The sequence below is a fragment of the Ambystoma mexicanum genome, chromosome 4q (assembly GCF_040938575.1).
Source record: "Ambystoma mexicanum isolate Mex_15411 chromosome 4q, UKY_AmexF1_1, whole genome shotgun sequence".
In the NCBI taxonomy this organism is placed as follows: domain Eukaryota; kingdom Metazoa; phylum Chordata; class Amphibia; order Caudata; family Ambystomatidae; genus Ambystoma; species Ambystoma mexicanum.
This window is the reverse complement of record NC_090928.1, coordinates 1,084,214,149-1,084,231,947: the sequence shown is the minus strand read 5'-3', so window position 1 is coordinate 1,084,231,947 and position 17,799 is coordinate 1,084,214,149. Positions and strand designations below refer to the sequence as shown.

Below are 17,799 nucleotides of genomic sequence, written 5' to 3'. Positions count from 1 at the left end.
GTCTCAACTGCATGGATGCTGAGCTGGTTGCCATGGCGAAGAAGCAAGATTATCCTTCGAACACTTAAGGCAGGCTTATACAGTGTACAGCTCCGAGGTGAAATGGCCCTTCTAAACACAGCTGAAGTACTTTAACACTAGCACCACACACCTCAGCCCATCATTTGGCACTCAGGCTCTTTGAAGCTTTTGAATAGAATGGGCACCGAACAGCTGCCCACGCGCTGAAGTCTGGTGACGGCAACATGTATTTCATTCAGGCCATGAAATGTCGCTTGGAAGCACGGTCTCAGGCTGTCACTTTCATTCAGGACATTTAACAGCGCTTCGCAGCATGCACTACACATGTGGGCGCCTTCATGCCGTCACCTTTTACAGCAGCCTTCTAACCTGGTTGCCTTTCACTCTACATTAGCCACTTGCTGAATAGTGAATAGCTTTTCAGTGGACATTTAGTGTTGCAGCTCCACATTTGTTTCCGGTCCCTTAACCTGCAGCTATTAACACATTCCTTGCCCAGGTGCCTCAGCTGACACGGGCCTGGACACATCTTCAGTCGGCCTTGGGTCTGCTGAGACCAAACACTTGGTTGTAAATGTAGCAGTAGCTGCTAAAACGATAGCTTTACTAAACAAAAGAGTAGCGCGCCGCGGCTAGCACAAGTGGGGTGTTAATGTAATCCCATCTGTCACTGCTTTTTTATTTTGCTGAGAACGCGACAAACAGGCGCCCCATGAAAGAAGGGGGTGGGAACTAGTTCGACGGTCTTTTATTTGTTTGGTTTCATGGCGCAGGGTGACAAGATGAGAAGCATACAGAAAAGTCGGGCGGTTATAAAACAAAATCAATAAAAGCCCACCGATTAGCAGGCGGGTGCCATTATCTGATGTAATGAGATAATCTTTGCAGTCAGTTCAAGAGGCGGCCCTGGCACTGCCACCCCGATCGCAAAGCACAAGTCAAGGCTCTAACAGCTCGATGATAAAGAAGCAAAAACAGGCACAGAACAGAGTCCCGGCTTACACTTGCGAATGTTCCAGACACCCTTCCCCTCCCCGACCCCCCCCCACCACCCCCCCTCAGCGGAGGCAGCTTTTGGTGCAGGGGCAGATATAGGCCACCAGTGGGAGTTGCACTGGACATACTGGGCTGCAAGGGTAACCAGGGGCATCTGTCCCCCTTACCTCCAACAACCTGGCTCCTCCACGGACCCCCCTCAAAAAGTAAGCATTTAAAACGCAGGTGGCAGACGGGAATTTATAATTAGTGAGGCATATATTTAAAGTGGGTCTCATTAACATACCAATTGAATGCGGCGTCACCAGAAATTAGTTTATCAAGGTGCCCTCTGAAAAATGGGGGGGTACAGTGGGAGGACGCCGTCCACTTGCATGTACCCTCGGCTTGAGCCCTATTAACACAACCGAGCGGAATCTTGAGCGCATTAGTTGGGGGAGGCGGAAAGGTATGTGCTTTAACGCATAAACTAGGACAGAGCTGAATGCGCAGCGATTCTTTCCAGCTGCCTACACTGGTCCAGGAAGCCTGTCCATAAAGGCCCGTTCGATACCGACCAGACCCATGCAAATGCTAGGTTGGTGCCACGGGCGAGCGCACGATAACTCCTTCCTACAGCAATCGTCGGTGCCACAGCTGCTTTCCAAGATGTGTGCAGCTTACGTTGACCAATGGTAGACTGAGCGGGGTCTGGCGCCCCCTGCGCTCCGTCCTTGGCACTGCAGCTGTAGCGCAGGCTGCAGGGACTGGTGTAGTGCGTGCTTTCTCGAGTGATCGATACGCGGGTGAAAGAAACGGATACTCCGTACCGTACGGGATACCGGTCACCAATCGCTAGGAGACAGCCAGAACAGCATCCCCAAAACAGCCAGTATCCTGTTAAACATTATCTGGAGGAATCCGAGCTTTCCAGGAAAAAACATATGCAACGCGCTTACTCACATGGCATCCTTGCCCAGGTCTTTAATATTTACCAGGGAGATCTGAGCGACCTAGAACAAAGGCATTTACCCAGCTCCTTGCCCACCACAATGCCAAACTAGCCTGAAAACCATCTATTTCTCAAATCGCCACCAACCTATTGGCCCATAAGAACATCAAGCATTTTCCGTGGCATGGTAACGGCCAGATGTGGCTCTGGTACTATACCACCGCACGTGTTCCTAACCGCAACATCCACACTAAGCGCTATAGCTCACCTTGTGCGCCTACGGTTATTCCCGCCGCACAACAGTACTTTTTTTAATTTATTTACCAGGACCACTTTGCTTCCCTCGTTGCCCGACCTTCGTGTGTGTGCTTGCATCCAACCACTTGCATCAAATGCGGCGCTGCCAAGGATGTCTCACTGCCGAAACACTGGCATTGGGGACACAAAGACATTGCACACGGTGACGACAGTCCTAGGGTTGGAGGGGGGGGCATAGGGGTGTACTGCAGCAAGAGAGCCAACCCAGACAGCGGCGTGCCTGGAAGAAACTCGGGACCACCGCAGCTCGTTCAGAAACAAGGGACCAGAAAACAAAGTGTATCGCGGCACTAAGATGGGTACCAGGGTTAAGTGCATTCATACAAAAAAAAAAACCCACACCATCCTAGGCAAGATGACGAGGGGGCAATACATCAATCCAGGGGTCGCCTGACTAATGGGCAGACTGCTGCTAAACACTTGAAATGAAACGATGAAATGATAAAAGGACAAGAAAAGGCACCCCCTTGCAATGACAGCTAACCACTGCAACTGAGCCGATACAGCCATGTAGCGATTTAGACCAAATACCGCAGCTTCTTTAAAGCGCCCGAAACCCACCCCCCAAAAGTTGAATGATGCAAGTTAGAACTGTCAAACACAAAAATATAACAAAACAAGTTGTATTTTGAAGGTTTGTAATAAAGCAAATACAAATTAAAAAAAAACAAAGTTGCTTTTCAACGAAGTGTGCTCCTAGGGGAAAAAACGCCCCCCTCACTCTTAAGGAAATACGCGCTGTAAAGCACCTCTTAAGGGCCGCTTTATCATTGCTTTTAAGAGAGCCGAATGAGGCAGAGTAAAAAAAACTTTAAAAAAAACAAAAAAAATCTACTCACCAGCGAATGGGGTAAAAAACAGACATGAAGTCCAGGGAGGCGCACACAGTCCTGGTTATTGTAAAGAGAAAGCCAGAAGATGCCTGCAGCGGGGCTTGGGGCACGCGAAAGGCGCTTACACTCGCTGTGGATAAGATGCGAACAAGTCCACAATGTAGCTCACTGGCATCGACGAACTGCAGTCAGGGTGTATTTATAGGGTTCGGGGGCGTGGCGGGGCGGGGGAAGAGTACGCCTACCGCCGTGACGTCAACGAAATCATGAATGGCCTGTGCCAGCAGCAGCCTGAGGGGAGGTGCGGCAGCAGGCTGGCGTCAGGTTCATGGTCAGCCAGTGGGCTGCCTCGCAGCCGCCTGGCTAGCCCCAATCAACAAGTGCCTTATGCGGCTGCGCCTACGCAGCCACGGCGAGGCGGCCTGACTGCAGCCGGGTAAAAGAAAGACACCAATAACGAATGCCAATAGATAAGCGAGCGGGATCGTCATGGAGAAAGAGCGGTGTTCTCAAACTTATTCATTTTCCACAATCTGAATTACGTGTTTCTTTTTAAAATGCATTTTATTGAAAAATATATGTAATAAAACGCTCGATATTTAAGTTATTTATAAATGTGTAGAAATATATTTATAAAATCCATGAAAAAACAACGGACCTTATTCATTTAATCTATATAGCGAAATAGCATTAACGATACAACACTTAATTATACATGTTCCTTTGTGTATACATTATACATGAAAACGTGTTTCAATAATAGCCGTTCACTCCAGTCAAAGATGGCTTCTATGTCCTACGTTCTACTACACTTGGGCCCCTCTGTGTAATGTGTTCCAGCAGTGACGTTGGCCCTGTTTTTCTTTATTGCACATGCGCACAACGATGGACGCGTGTTCATTGTTCTTCTACGCGCATAGCTATTTTTAGATTATCGAGTGGACGCAGGCGCTTGTTTGATGGGGAAAGATCAATGGCAGATGCAGGTGCGGGTACGGCGCGCTCCTAGAGGACGGCCCACCCTTGCAGCTCGATCTGCATCATTAGTAGTCTGCAAGCAGCAGCAGCAGTTTCTCCATCGTTACAGCATATCAGCCAACAGCTCGGGCAGCACCCTACTCGCCTGCTTTAACAGCAGTGACCCGGCAAACACCCTAACCACCACCTTCCTCCAGTAACAGCTGTAGTGTCCGCATTAGCAGCCCCTGCGGCACTATTAGAGTAATGTACCACCTGCATTAGTTGTTATGACAATATTCCCTGCTTAAGGCAGTCCTGCATCAGCATCAAGCAACTCCGTGATTGGGGAGATAAGGGAAAGGTATATAGGTGACAAGATGCAGTTTTGCGAATATAGTGACACTGCAGCAATTTGGGAAAGGCTTATGACGGCTGATAAAACTGGCTGTACCATTGCTTGAAATTCGTGGTATTGGGGCTTAATGACTTGAATCCGACCCATGAATGGAGGTGGGTAAGATCGGGAATCAACAAGGGGATTTAGAGGACCATAAATCCATTTGATTGACACTTTGAATTGGACATGATTATAACTGTAAGGTATCATATTTGTTAAAGGTTTAAATGTAAATTACCAATAAAACAAAACAAATACATAAATAAATCAAGCATCTTCCGCAACAGTACCTGTCTCAAGCTCAGCTGCAGTGCCAGTATCAAATGGCTTCTGCTTCTTGCACGGTCCGAGGGGAACCGTGATATGAAGGCAAGCCTCTGTTGCAGCAATAACACATCAGGACACAGTGGTGGTTGACAAGGAACTCCTTTCTGCTGGGAGGGCTCCTTTCTTTATTCTCTTGCACTATAGTGTGTGCTGGCACCCTGCCACACCCGACACACGCCACCACACCCCTTTTAGAACCACCTTTAAACAAACAGTATAACAGGCCCTCAACCCATATAACACAACCAAGCAGGGTAACCCTGTAACAGCCCCCAGTCCCGAGCTCTCGTTTCAGTCCTTCATACAATACCCGGATCTCCATATCATCCATCTGAAGAGTCAAGCACATAGACCTGCAACTTGGCTGGCAATCTTTTCTATTCCCTGCATGGGTACCTGGGCAGACTCCCGTCCCCCATGGCCACGGCGTCCAATCCGGCACCCAACTGTCATCCACAAGTGCACCTGGAGGCAGATGCCCACCACCCTATCTGAGAGGTCTACCTGATCGTCATGTTCACTTCCAGCCTCTCGTGCTGACCCCATCTAGCCTGGTCCTCCTCTCCTTCATTGGCAAAAATGTTCCTAAACCAGCTACAGTTCTGCATCACTACCTCTCCTGGCCGTGATCATGGACCCCTTAAAGTATGTTATCTTCAAGGCCTGCAGCTCGTATGGAGGACACAGCTTGTGTGTAGGCCTGCGGTTCCGGATTAGTGCCATGGCCCTCATTACAAGGTTGTTCGTTTATCTACCATTTCCGCCGCCTGATATCTCTGCAATACCGGGATATTGCGGGCGGCAACAGAACGGTTAGTTCACATTCCCATGGAGTTGAATAGGAGTCCATGGGAATGGGAACACAGAAGCGCCATTGTTAATGGTGCCAGTGCTTCAGTGAATTTACTGCCGGTAGGGTCCTGCCTTCCGGTAGTTCACAGCGGTATCCAGGCATTGCATCGAATACATAGTATCGAATGCAAAAACATTAATAAAAAATATCATCAAAAAAATCATTTGTTTGTAGGTAAAGTTTTTATTTTGAACCAAAATGGGATTTAAGGGGTAAAAAAACAGGGGTTAGGGGGACACCCCCATTACATTTTTTTTTAAATGCATTTTTTCGATGCATTTTGTTCCCATGGTTTTGCATTCGAAGCTTTTGCATTCGATGCAATCACTAGGAACCGTTCACCGCCCCTACCGGCAAACATAGAGTGAGCCGGTCCAAGCCCCTACCCAGTCACTCGTAATGATACCCCATGTCTCCTAATTGAATCTGGGACAGTTCCATTCATCCCCTGACAGACTCTTGCTAATTGTGCAGCTGTATTTCCGCTTGAACCAAATTGGCACCAATGTGCACCCACCTATTGGATTCATGCTCCGGCACCATTGACCAAATCTCCCTCCTGATCGGCGCCTCCGCCGGGGTGATTCCTGTTGCTGTGTGTGGGGTGGTGCGGTATGCCATCTGGAACTTTAGTAGAACTCTTTCCAGTGCAGTACCCTGCTCTAGCACTATTCTGAACACTGTATTCAGTGTTCGCATTAAATGCTCCATGTTCCCTTCGGCCCTGGGCCAGCATGGAGCGGTGCGCACATGCTTGAAGCCAATGTTAGATGTGAAATTCTTGAAACTCTTGCCTTGAAATGGCGACCCATTGTCTGAACTCAGCGTTGGGGGTAGTCCATGTGCCGCAAATATAGCCGTGACCACCATCCTTCTGTCTCCGCTGCCGTTGACTGTACAAAGCACATGTTTGTATACCTTGAAAATTCGTCCAGCACCATTACAAAGTGTCCCTTTTGCAGGATTGTCCCAAAGTCCATGCTGCCCGCTTGCCACAGTCACTGTGCGCTTTCTGGTGATTCTATTGGATGCTGTTTCTGCAGCTTCCCTAATGCCAGGCCATAACTGCATCTAGACAGCACCATCTCCACCCTTCCCTCCAAATCTACCTTTTCCAACAGGTGGGTATTTGTTTCGTAGCCACTTGTTGTCCCGTATGGGCTATCATGACCACCTGCTCAATCAGCTCGGGAGCTATCACAATCCTCGACTCTCGGAGCAGGACCCTTTCTGCTCCTATGGATAGCTCTCCCTAACTTTTCAGAACCCTTGAAGAAAGATCTCTTATCCGGTGTGTATCGCACCTGGTCAGCCTGGAACAACTTGCAATATCCGCCATGCAGTTTATTAATTTCCTGTTGCAGCCCACTGTGGTTCGCTTGGGGACTTGGGGACTGCCAGATGGTTGATCATGTTCACACCTGCATCACACTCCAACCCTTGCACCCCTTCTGCCGCTTCCACTGGATGCCGGAACAAGTAATTAGCGGGTTCCCTGCCCTGAACTGAAGCTTGACCCTGTAGTATTGCAATTGTAGCATCCACATTTCCAACATCGGGGGACGCCTTAACGCTGGCCCTTGCAGGATGGGCAGCAGCAGTTTGTGGTCTGTTACCACCGTCACAGGGTGTCGAAATATGTATAGATGGAGATGCTTGCATCCCCAAAACACAGGCAGTACCTTCCGCTCAATCTGAGAATACCTTCTCTCTGTTGCTGTCAACGCTTTGCTCCCAAAGTCGATGGGAGTTTTCACCCCATACTTGTCTGACTGCTTCAGTACCGCTCCTAATCCTATTAGCTGGCATTCACCAGGAATTTGGACTCCTCTTCTGTATTGAAGAATGCCATGGTATCTTCCACCGTGATGCCGTTTTTGGCATCAGCAAAACCCCTTCTGGGCCTCTGGCCCCCACACCCAGTCAGCATCCTATTTGATAAGCGCTCTTAGAAATTCTGTGATGATGGTTAGCTTGGGTTATTGAAACTGCCATTGAAATTGATCATCCCTAAGAAACGCCTTAGCTCTGACGGATTGCCAGGGGGTAGGAAGTTCTTTTTTGCTGCAACCTTCTTTGGGTTCGCTGAGATTGCTCTCCCTGAAAGACAAATCCAAAGAACTGAACCTTGGACTTCAGGTAGTGGCTTTTGTCTTTGTGCAGCATCAGCCCCTTTGCTCGCAGACATCGAAACAATGCTTCCACCAGTGCCATGTGTTCCTGCTCCATCTTGGTGTATATTAAGACATTGTTGCTGACGTTTATCATCCCTTTCTGTACAGCTAGCACTCTCTGCACTGTGTGTTGCAACACCTCGGCTGCCGAAACTCAACCTTTTGTACGTGAACAACTCTGTGTGGGTGGAGAACGTTGTGATTGCCCGTGAATCCTCATGGAGGGGAATCTGGTGATACCCCACTCGTAGATCAATGGTTGAAAATAAAGCCGCCCTCTACAATTCAGCCAGAATGTCATCCAGCGTGGGCGCGCAATGTCGTTCTCTCTTACTAGAGCAATTGGGGAGGTGCATGTTCACGCAGATCCTCATTTTGCCCGTCTGCTCTTGAGTTTGCACGCAATCACAATGGATGAAAAAAGAAATCAGAGTTCGGGAGGATATCTCGCGCTCACACCAACTGAATAGATACAAAAGTTCCTCAAGTTACATAACATTTGTTAGTTTAATTTGATTTTCAAAGTGAAGAACAGCCGACACGTGTTTCGACCTTTGGTCGTTATCAAGGCTGTACAGATTATAACATTCGTTCATTACATCATGAAGAAGAAAGAGAAAATTCAAAAAACCATACCATAGGTGCCAACATTTCAGATCAGGATATGGGAAAATTCACGCCATATGCAAAATATAAAACAAAAATTCAAAGGAAAATAAACAGAAAACAATAGTTTAGTTCTTCTACAAAGAGTTAATAAGTAAATAAATAAATATATTGATTCTATGTGTTTAACATAGTATCCAATTACCAACTAATTCTACAATAATATACAATCCCAATGTATTAATTGCACAGATTACTGGTTATCACCCTGTGACGCCATTCCAACATGACCAGAGGATATACGAATATTCCAAAAACATCATCGAACAATAAAGTTGCAACTCACCCTCTCAATGTCAATAGGTTATATCTTCTATCCCTGTGTTGTGGATCCTTTAGGTTAAAATTAAATAGTATGAGTTACATGAGCGTCTAATCCCATATTGTAACAAAGTAAAAATAAATAACATAATGTTCACCAACCTGAAAATGTATGTTCCTAACATGTCATGGTCTTAACATTCCAAATTTATATCCAAAAATGGCTTCCACCTAGAAAAAATTTTTAAAAATTTTTTTTAAATTTTTTTAAAATTTTTGTTGGTAACTATGCTTCATAAGGTTAACTATAAGCCCCCTAATTAATCATTTCCATATTTAAACAAATTCATGGGTCACTACATCCCTCATGTGTTATCATTTCAAATACATCATTGAACAAAATAGTATTGTGTTGTGTTTAGTTCCCATCTGCACATCATGAGTTACTGAGAGGACCTCCCTTAAACATACCAGAAAGGATAGTTCAACCTATCCATGTTCCAAATCTCCGTAAGCTTACCTATACATGGGCTGGATCCCAGAACCTCAATATATTAAGAGGATCCCACGAGTTGGTCCTTCCATTTAAAAGTATTGTCCCTCGCGGGAAAGCGGGCCGCAACGCGATGACGTCACACGCCCGCATGCGCGACGACGTCACGCATGCGCAATGACGTCACGCGCATGAACGCGCGATGACGTCACGCGCAGGCCCGCGCGACGGCGCCATATACACGCGCACTCAGCATGATACAAGCGTTGATCACAAATTATCCTAATTAGGAAAGTAGCATTGGATTGCAAACAATTCTTATTTATTAACTAGTATCCGTTACCTAAGGTTGTCCAATATTTTGATATTAATGTAGCTACTTCTAATGGGATTTAGATTACCACAGTTTGGAAAACCCACACTTGATTGCCGAAATTGACTTGCCGTATTGGTTGACAAAAAATATTGCAATGGAACCACACCCAGTTCCACACTTACATCCTCATGATGTGTAAACGTCCACCAAACACATGAATTTAATTGTGTCCCTTAAATTATCTAAATAAACTACACTTTCACTAATGAATGCACGGGATCCTATAATTTCTATTCCCATATTAACAAAACTCTGGTAAGGCTGGAACGGCATCACAAGTAGTGATAATTACAATGGGTAACATTAGCAATTGAGCTAGTTGCATTCATTTGTAAAATTGAAAGGGGAAAAGCATTTTTTTATCACTCATATTATTATAGAAAAACATGCATTTCATAATAATATGAGTGATAAAAAAATGCTTTTCCCCTTTCAATTTTACAAATGAATGCAACTAGCTCAATTGCTAATGTTACCCATTGTAATTATCACTACTTGTGATGCCGTTCCAGCCTTACCAGAGTTTTGTTAATATGGGAATAGAAATTATAGGATCCCGTGCATTCATTAGTGAAAGTGTAGTTTATTTAGATAATTTAAGGGACACAATTAAATTCATGTGTTTGGTGGACGTTTACACATCATGAGGATGTAAGTGTGGAACTGGGTGTGGTTCCATTGCAATATTTTTTGTCAACCAATACGGCAAGTCAATTTCGGCAATCAAGTGTGGGTTTTCCAAACTGTGGTAATCTAAATCCCATTAGAAGTAGCTACATTAATATCAAAATATTGGACAACCTTAGGTAACGGATACTAGTTAATAAATAAGAATTGTTTGCAATCCAATGCTACTTTCCTAATTAGGATAATTTGTGATCAACGCTTGTATCATGCTGAGTGCGCGTGTATATGGCGCCGTCGCGCGGGCCTGCGCGTGACGTCATCGCGCGTTCATGCGCGTGACGTCATTGCGCATGCGTGACGTCGTCGCGCATGCGGGCGTGTGACGTCATCGCGTTGCGGCCCGCTTTCCCGCGAGGGACAATACTTTTAAATGGAAGGACCAACTCGTGGGATCCTCTTAATATATTGAGGTTCTGGGATCCAGCCCATGTATAGGTAAGCTTACGGAGATTTGGAACATGGATAGGTTGAACTATCCTTTCTGGTATGTTTAAGGGAGGTCCTCTCAGTAACTCATGATGTGCAGATGGGAACTAAACACAACACAATACTATTTTGTTCAATGATGTATTTGAAATGATAACACATGAGGGATGTAGTGACCCATGAATTTGTTTAAATATGGAAATGATTAATTAGGGGGCTTATAGTTAACCTTATGAAGCATAGTTACCAACAAAAATTTTAAAAAAATGTAAAAAAATTTTAAAAAAATTTTTTCTAGGTGGAAGCCATTTTTGGATATAAATTTGGAATGTTAAGACCATGACATGTTAGGAACATACATTTTCAGGTTGGTGAACATTATGTTATTTATTTTTACTTTGTTACAATATGGGATTAGACGCTCATGTAACTCATACTATTTAATTTTAACCTAAAGGATCCACAACACAGGGATAGAAGATATAACCTATTGACATTGAGAGGGTGAGTTGCAACTTTATTGTTCGATGATGTTTTTGGAATATTCGTATATCCTCTGGTCATGTTGGAATGGCGTCACAGGGTGATAACCAGTAATCTGTGCAATTAATACATTGGGATTGTATATTATTGTATAATTAGTTGGTAATTGGATACTATGTTAAACACATAGAATCAATATATTTATTTATTTACTTATTAACTCTTTGTAGAAGAACTAAACTATTGTTTTCTGTTTATTTTCCTTTGAATTTTTGTTTTATATTTTGCATATGGCGTGAATTTTCCCATATCCTGATCTGAAATGTTGGCACCTATGGTATGGTTTTTTGAATTTTCTCTTTCTTCTTCATGATGTAATGAACGAATGTTATAATCTGTACAGCCTTGATAACGACCAAAGGTCGAAACACGTGTCGGCTGTTCTTCACTTTGAAAATCAAATTAAACTAACAAATGTTATGTAACTTGAGGAACTTTTGTATCTATTCAGTTGGTGTGAGCGCGAGATATCCTCCCGAACTCTGATTTCTTTGTTTACCTGGTACAAACTTTGTGGGAAGTTTGAGGGAGTATTATCACTTGCTGCCGACCCCCCCGTATTTACATTAGTTTTCATTATTTTTTGAAATTTGAGAGTGGAAAAGAGCGCACGCAATTTGTTAGCGATCCCACAAAGAAAATTTATATTTCCACAATGGATGAAACCCAAGGCATGGAACCAACCACCGTTTCTAATAGATACGCCTCTTCCATCTCTTCAACCTTCTTTCTCAAGAGGAACAGTATTTTTTGATGCCGCAGGGCCAATGGCTTCACCGGGTGGTCAATGATTGTCCATACCACTTTATCTACGAGGTACCCAATCCCTTGAAATATGTTCAGAAAATCATTGCACAGTCTTTCCGTGTCCGTCTGACACACATCATATGCAAAGTGTACCAGCCCTAGGGATTCAGCCGGGTGTCAGCTAAGGAGAATGTCTTGGTAACATACATGCCATGCATGGGTGGGCTCGGATATTCGCCTTCTGGCTGTGCAGGGTTTTGACCCATGCTGAATCAATAGACTGGATAGACATGGGGATTAAGCCGTCGCTGCCCATTATCCTATCCCGGAATAAAAATAAATCAATAGACAGGGTAGATGTGGGGTTGAGCTGTCGCCGCCCACATCCACGCCAGGATCTAGGAGAACCGCGCAGTTGCGCACATCAAAATGGTCACCCAAGGTGCCACCCAGTTTTGCCTATGTTGTGAGCACAGAAGGGCACAGAGCTTAAAACCATTGTAAAAGGGGCAATGCTGATTGCCAAAAGCAACCCATAACTGTTGGGAATTCGTTTTCTTCAGGTCAAACATGGCTAATTTATGGACACAAAATTATTTTACTGCAGAACTACACCAATGCCATTTGTTGAACCTGGACAATATACTTCCATGTAATATCTCTTGTTTGAAATGCTTGAATTCAAGACTGATCCAAAAAAAATGCATGCAGTACCCGCTTTTGACTGAGGGCGGCGCTAGCGGTCTAAACTCTGACAGGGAAACTGCATGTCAGGAGTTGCAGGAGAGGCCTTTACATCAAAGGCTGGGAGTTAATTAAAATCTTAACCACATGCTGTTCCCAGAAGACAATCTGATTTAATTAGCAGGCCAAAGGCTGGGAAACCTCTCACCTCCAGAGATTCACACCAGGAGTCAAAATCTCACATGACCTCTTGATTGATAGAAGGCAGACTGGCTGGCAGCCTCCTGGAGACCACACAATAGGCTCTTGCACTTGAATAGAATATGCTGATGTTGACTGTTGACTGTACACAAAGAGCTCCCAGCAGAAGACACATGTGATCACTGACCCACCCAAGTCTTGGAGACGGACTCCAACACTCTGAGAACTGAATTGAAAGCAAAATATATATTTTACAGAAACACTGATAACTTATTGGGACTAAATGACAGGAATGCACAACTTTGAGTTCCTTAAAATGGAAACTTTGCCTACAATTCAAGCCCAAACTCCAATTTGTGTGATGTTCTGGGGCAAAACCCTGCCATTTATTGATACAACAGACTCTGTGTTTAAGCTAGAGACATGGGAATTAACTGGAGTAAGTATGGACAGGCCGTGTATATGTGTGTAATTTTTAATGAAAAACCAATATTGCAAAACCAGTTAAAAACGCAAAATGTTGCCAGTTCTGAATGCGAGCTCTTAGAAACATCAGAGTTTGAACAGAGTATACCTCATGTGATACGTGATGGGTGCATGTAATTTCAAACCACTGTGTATCTATGAAATTTGTCTTTAGGTCAAATATAGATTTGTGTGTAATTTGACAGGGGAGTGTCCTTTCTGCAAGCCATTAAATGACATCATTCTGACACACAATCCTGCTCTCCAGTGAGAACGCAAAGAATTCTCCAACCTATCAGAACTCTGAGGGGTTGGGCCTAGAAAGCTAGCCTCTCCACCCACTTTCAAAACACATAAAAAGAGACTGCTGGGACAGGTAGAGACATTCAATTCCATTTGCTGCGGAGCATGCTGACCGACGACTTCACATCCAGAGATCCTACACTTAGACTTCCAAGCTAAACAGAGACTACAGAACTTTGAACCAAGAAGGCCCACTGCAAGCAAAAGTATTCGTCAGCAGGCCCAAAAAAATCATTTGCAGACTATTCACAGCCGGGTTCAGCTGTTAATTCTGGCCTGAAACCCTGCGCCAGAAAAATCCACAAGCAGTGCTGTACCCAGAGAAAGCAGAGCAGTATCCAGAACCAGAGGCCAGAGATCCAGAGTGACCCAGACCGCTGTGAGCAGAACCAGAGAGCTGACCCAGATCACTGTGAAGTGCCGAGACCAGAACCGGAGTCCAGTCCAAAACCTGACCTGATCCGTGGCGAGGCCTATTTCAAAAATATATTGTGAGTACCTAGCAGAACTGTGCAGAACCAATCTCTTAGTTAAAATAATCTAATCCAAACTATTTTAATCTAACCAGAACTGCCTCCTAGAAGTTGTCACTTGTTATTTTGTAAAGCTGCACCACTGTCATTTGTCAATTCTGCAGCTGCAAAGCTGTCACCTGTCATTTTCTAGCTGCAAGCTGTAACCTGTCGCTTTGAACTTTTAAAATTTCAAATCCAAAAAAACAACCTTCACAAAATCGTTCATAACTCCGTAACCGTTTGGGCTAGGAACTTGGTTTAACTTTCCTCTGAAAGTTTAGAATCTCACCTTTCCAACAAGTCTAGAACCGACTTCATACTCCTTATACTTTCTCCGCAATCACGATTCACGCATTCGCAAATTTTGCCGCGATTTGCGATTTGGCCCGATTTCTTTACTTGTAAAAAGATAGCTGCTTTTGCTGAACTGCTAAATTTCGTTTGCCTCTTAAGAACCATCCCTGAATCATTGCTAGAGTGAGCCTGAACTCATATTAACTAGATACCACTCACCCTGAACCTCCTGAAGGGAATTAAAAGCATTTTCAGCATATTTCTCATTGCATTGTCACCATATTCAAAGCATTTTGCCTGTGTTTCAAAACTCCTATCTGTTGTAGAAGCTGCTGGGGGGGGAATTGAACTGAATTCTATTTGATTGCATTCCTAAGAACTGTGTTCTCACATCTTCATCTCCTTACATTGCATAAAGGGGGGGGGGGTGAATTGTCCAGAAAGTGATTACATTGTCTTTTGCTGAAATCCTATCAAGTTATTTTCTGTACTGCATTTTCATTCCACATTGCATCTATTTGAAACCATGAAAGTATTGTTGCTATCTTATCCATCCTATACCCACTCATCATTGATTATAAAGAAGTGTGCTAGTGCCAGACTATCCATTATTTATTACTGCTCAGATTAAGTGTGATATTCAGATATTAATTTATTATAAAGTGTGATATATATATATTGTTTAAATTCTCAAATAAACCTTTTAAACTTGCAAAACAGAACTACTTCTTGGCTCAGTGGGGTCAGGGGGATTCCAAGAGAGGGGTGTTATATAGGGGTAGTCATCCAGAACTCATGAACTGGACATAAAGATATATCAATAAGGGTTTACATTCAGTATCCCAGACTAGGCATTGACTTATCTGTAGTGTTGAATTGAATCTTCTTACATGGCGCCGTGATTATCTCCCGACATTAGACAATGGGAGTCCTCACCACGCACATTTGAGGTGATCTATGTTGTGGGAGATTGATGTGTCTTCCAGCGGCGATGTTTGGCGTCTGAGACAGTTAAGGATACCGTTCTTGGTCATAACGTGTGACTGTGTGTCTTGTGAGACATTACATTATCTTTTGCAGTGATATTGAAGACATGCTGCTTCATGCAACAAGGAGATATCCACATCACCCTGAAGAAGGGTGGATTGCCTGCAAATAGTTTAAACCCTACAGCTGAAACTTGAGTTGTCGGTAAATTCTTTTGGAATCCTATGGTATTGCTCCATCTGCTTCAAATATATTGCCCTACATGTTAAGTCTTTAAGAAGAAGGGCTTTCAAATGATGGGAACATCTTGCATGAAGCATTAGTGGCAGATTTTATTTAGTGCCAGTCACTTTGTTTTCTATTCTTCACAAAGATTTGGATTTTGCACAGTGTCTGTTTTCAGATACATGTTTTAATGGGGTGCGAGTTTCTCGTCTATTTGAGGGTGTATGCATATGAGTATGGGTATGTTTTTAAATGTTTTATTAGAGTTGTACGTAACAGCACAGAAATATGTTGATAGGCTGATGTATTTGTTGGAGACAACAATGTTATTAATCTTCTGCAAACATTTTATTAAAATAGCCATTTAATGATTTTTGAAATTATTTTTTTAGCTAGATTGTTTCTTCTTATGCATTGGAAAATTGTGTCCACTAGAGGTACATTTGCTCCAAACTTTGTCTGACGTAGGATCCTTTATATGTGTTTAGCTTCAGGTGTAACATAAAACGTGGCTGGCATGACACGGTATCATGGAACACCTGTGTGTAGGATGCACCCTCCAAATAGATTGGCATCTTTCCTCCGTAGGTATATATCTGTATTTTTGGTTTCACCCAAAGTGTGGCAAGGTGTCAGCTTCTTAAAATGAGAAAATGAGCTGAAGCCATCACATTGACCGAAGCCCCCGTGACAATCAATACTGGGATGGGGGTCTCACAGTGACCATACATCTTGGCTGTCCTTTTCTCGATTTCATTCCTAGTAGCTCTGTGAAAGAACACATCCTCTTCCTCGGTAATCCCATACCGATACTGCACTTCCTCGCACTCTAGGCTGTCTTCAGTCAGCCACTTTGTGGCAGATTAGACCCCTGTTTGGTTGGGTGAGTCCATAAGCGCTCTGCAGGCCTTTGCAAAATGTCAATTTTGTGGCATCTCTCACATTGTCTAACCGCTCTGGGACACCTTTCTGCATGCAGCAATGCTGTGTATCAAAACGTGCACAGACTGTGTTCTATGTCCCTCGAATGTCCTCTCAGGATTCTTCTACCGATCCCTCTCGGATGATTGGTGTTCTGAGGGACTGTGCTATCTGCCTGCGCCACTTCTACCTTCATACCTTTCATGGTGTCCTCAATATGCATAGCTCGCATTTTGGCTAGCTCCTGCATCCTTCCTAGTTCCAGTATGTGAAGCAGCAGGATGCCTGATTCCTTCAGAATTTGTTTCCTAAGATGGTTAGACAAACATTTCTAGAGGATTTGTTCCCTTAGCGCACGCTCCTCATCTGGGAATTCACCCATTGCTGCAAGATGTTTCAGCTGTGTGTAAAAACCATCAAGCGACTCATTGTATCCTTGCATCCCCTGGCGCATCTGAAATCACTCATAGTCCATATTGACCATGGGGGTGAAGTAATTTGTGAGCACATCTCCCATGTCATGGTATGGACCCTTAGCTTTTGGGAGTATTTTCGCCAGCGTATGCACCTCACTGCCTTCATTGAAGAGCATCATACATTTCTTCTTGTCATCATCTTCAGTGTCCGTAGCATTGAAAAACATCTCCAACAGTTCCTTTCATAGTAGCCACCTCAGTTCAAATGACACCGGAGAACCCGCCATCTCAAATTCGGGGACCGGACAGCTGTGGAGTTTGCTTCTTCTTACTAGCCTCCAGCTGTCCCTGGCAAATGCACCAGAACCCCTTTGCCCGTCGCCTGCATTCGAGGAAGACACCTCCTCCCCCACCTCTGCTGAGGCACTGTCCAACATTGTGCTCACCTGCGTTTGCATCCTCTCTTGGCAGGTCCTCTGCACGAGCACCTTTGACTGGCAAAGGCCACGGATCTAGGACTTGCGTCTGGCAGTGTCTGGTGACAGCTGGGCTTTAGTGCTATGTGTTGTGGTGGATGAAACACCCCTCTGGTGCACCTCCTTTCTTCTTCGCCTCTGGTGTTTGTATTTTATTGTTTTTGAAAAGAGATTTTGTTTTTTGATCGCACAGCTCCTCTGCCACTCCTTATTCTGCCGTGCTCCTGGCAGTCCACTAATGAGGGCCACAAGTAGGGTGTACTGCCTCACCTCATTCGGGGCAGCCAATATCCAAGCTGGTCC

General features: G+C 44.3%; 1 protein-coding gene across 1 annotated transcript in view; it reads right to left on the bottom strand.

Moving 5' to 3' along the window:
- Positions 1 to 3,266, bottom strand: part of LBH (LBH regulator of WNT signaling pathway) — a 31,814-nt gene extending 28,548 nt beyond the window's left edge. The window contains exon 1 of the mRNA XM_069608658.1: positions 3,106 to 3,266. Coding sequence (XP_069464759.1) covers positions 3,106 to 3,131 — 26 coding nt within the window. The 5' untranslated portion in view covers positions 3,132 to 3,266. The remainder of the gene's footprint in view (positions 1 to 3,105) is intronic.
- Between the last annotated feature and the right edge of the window lie 14,533 nt (positions 3,267 to 17,799).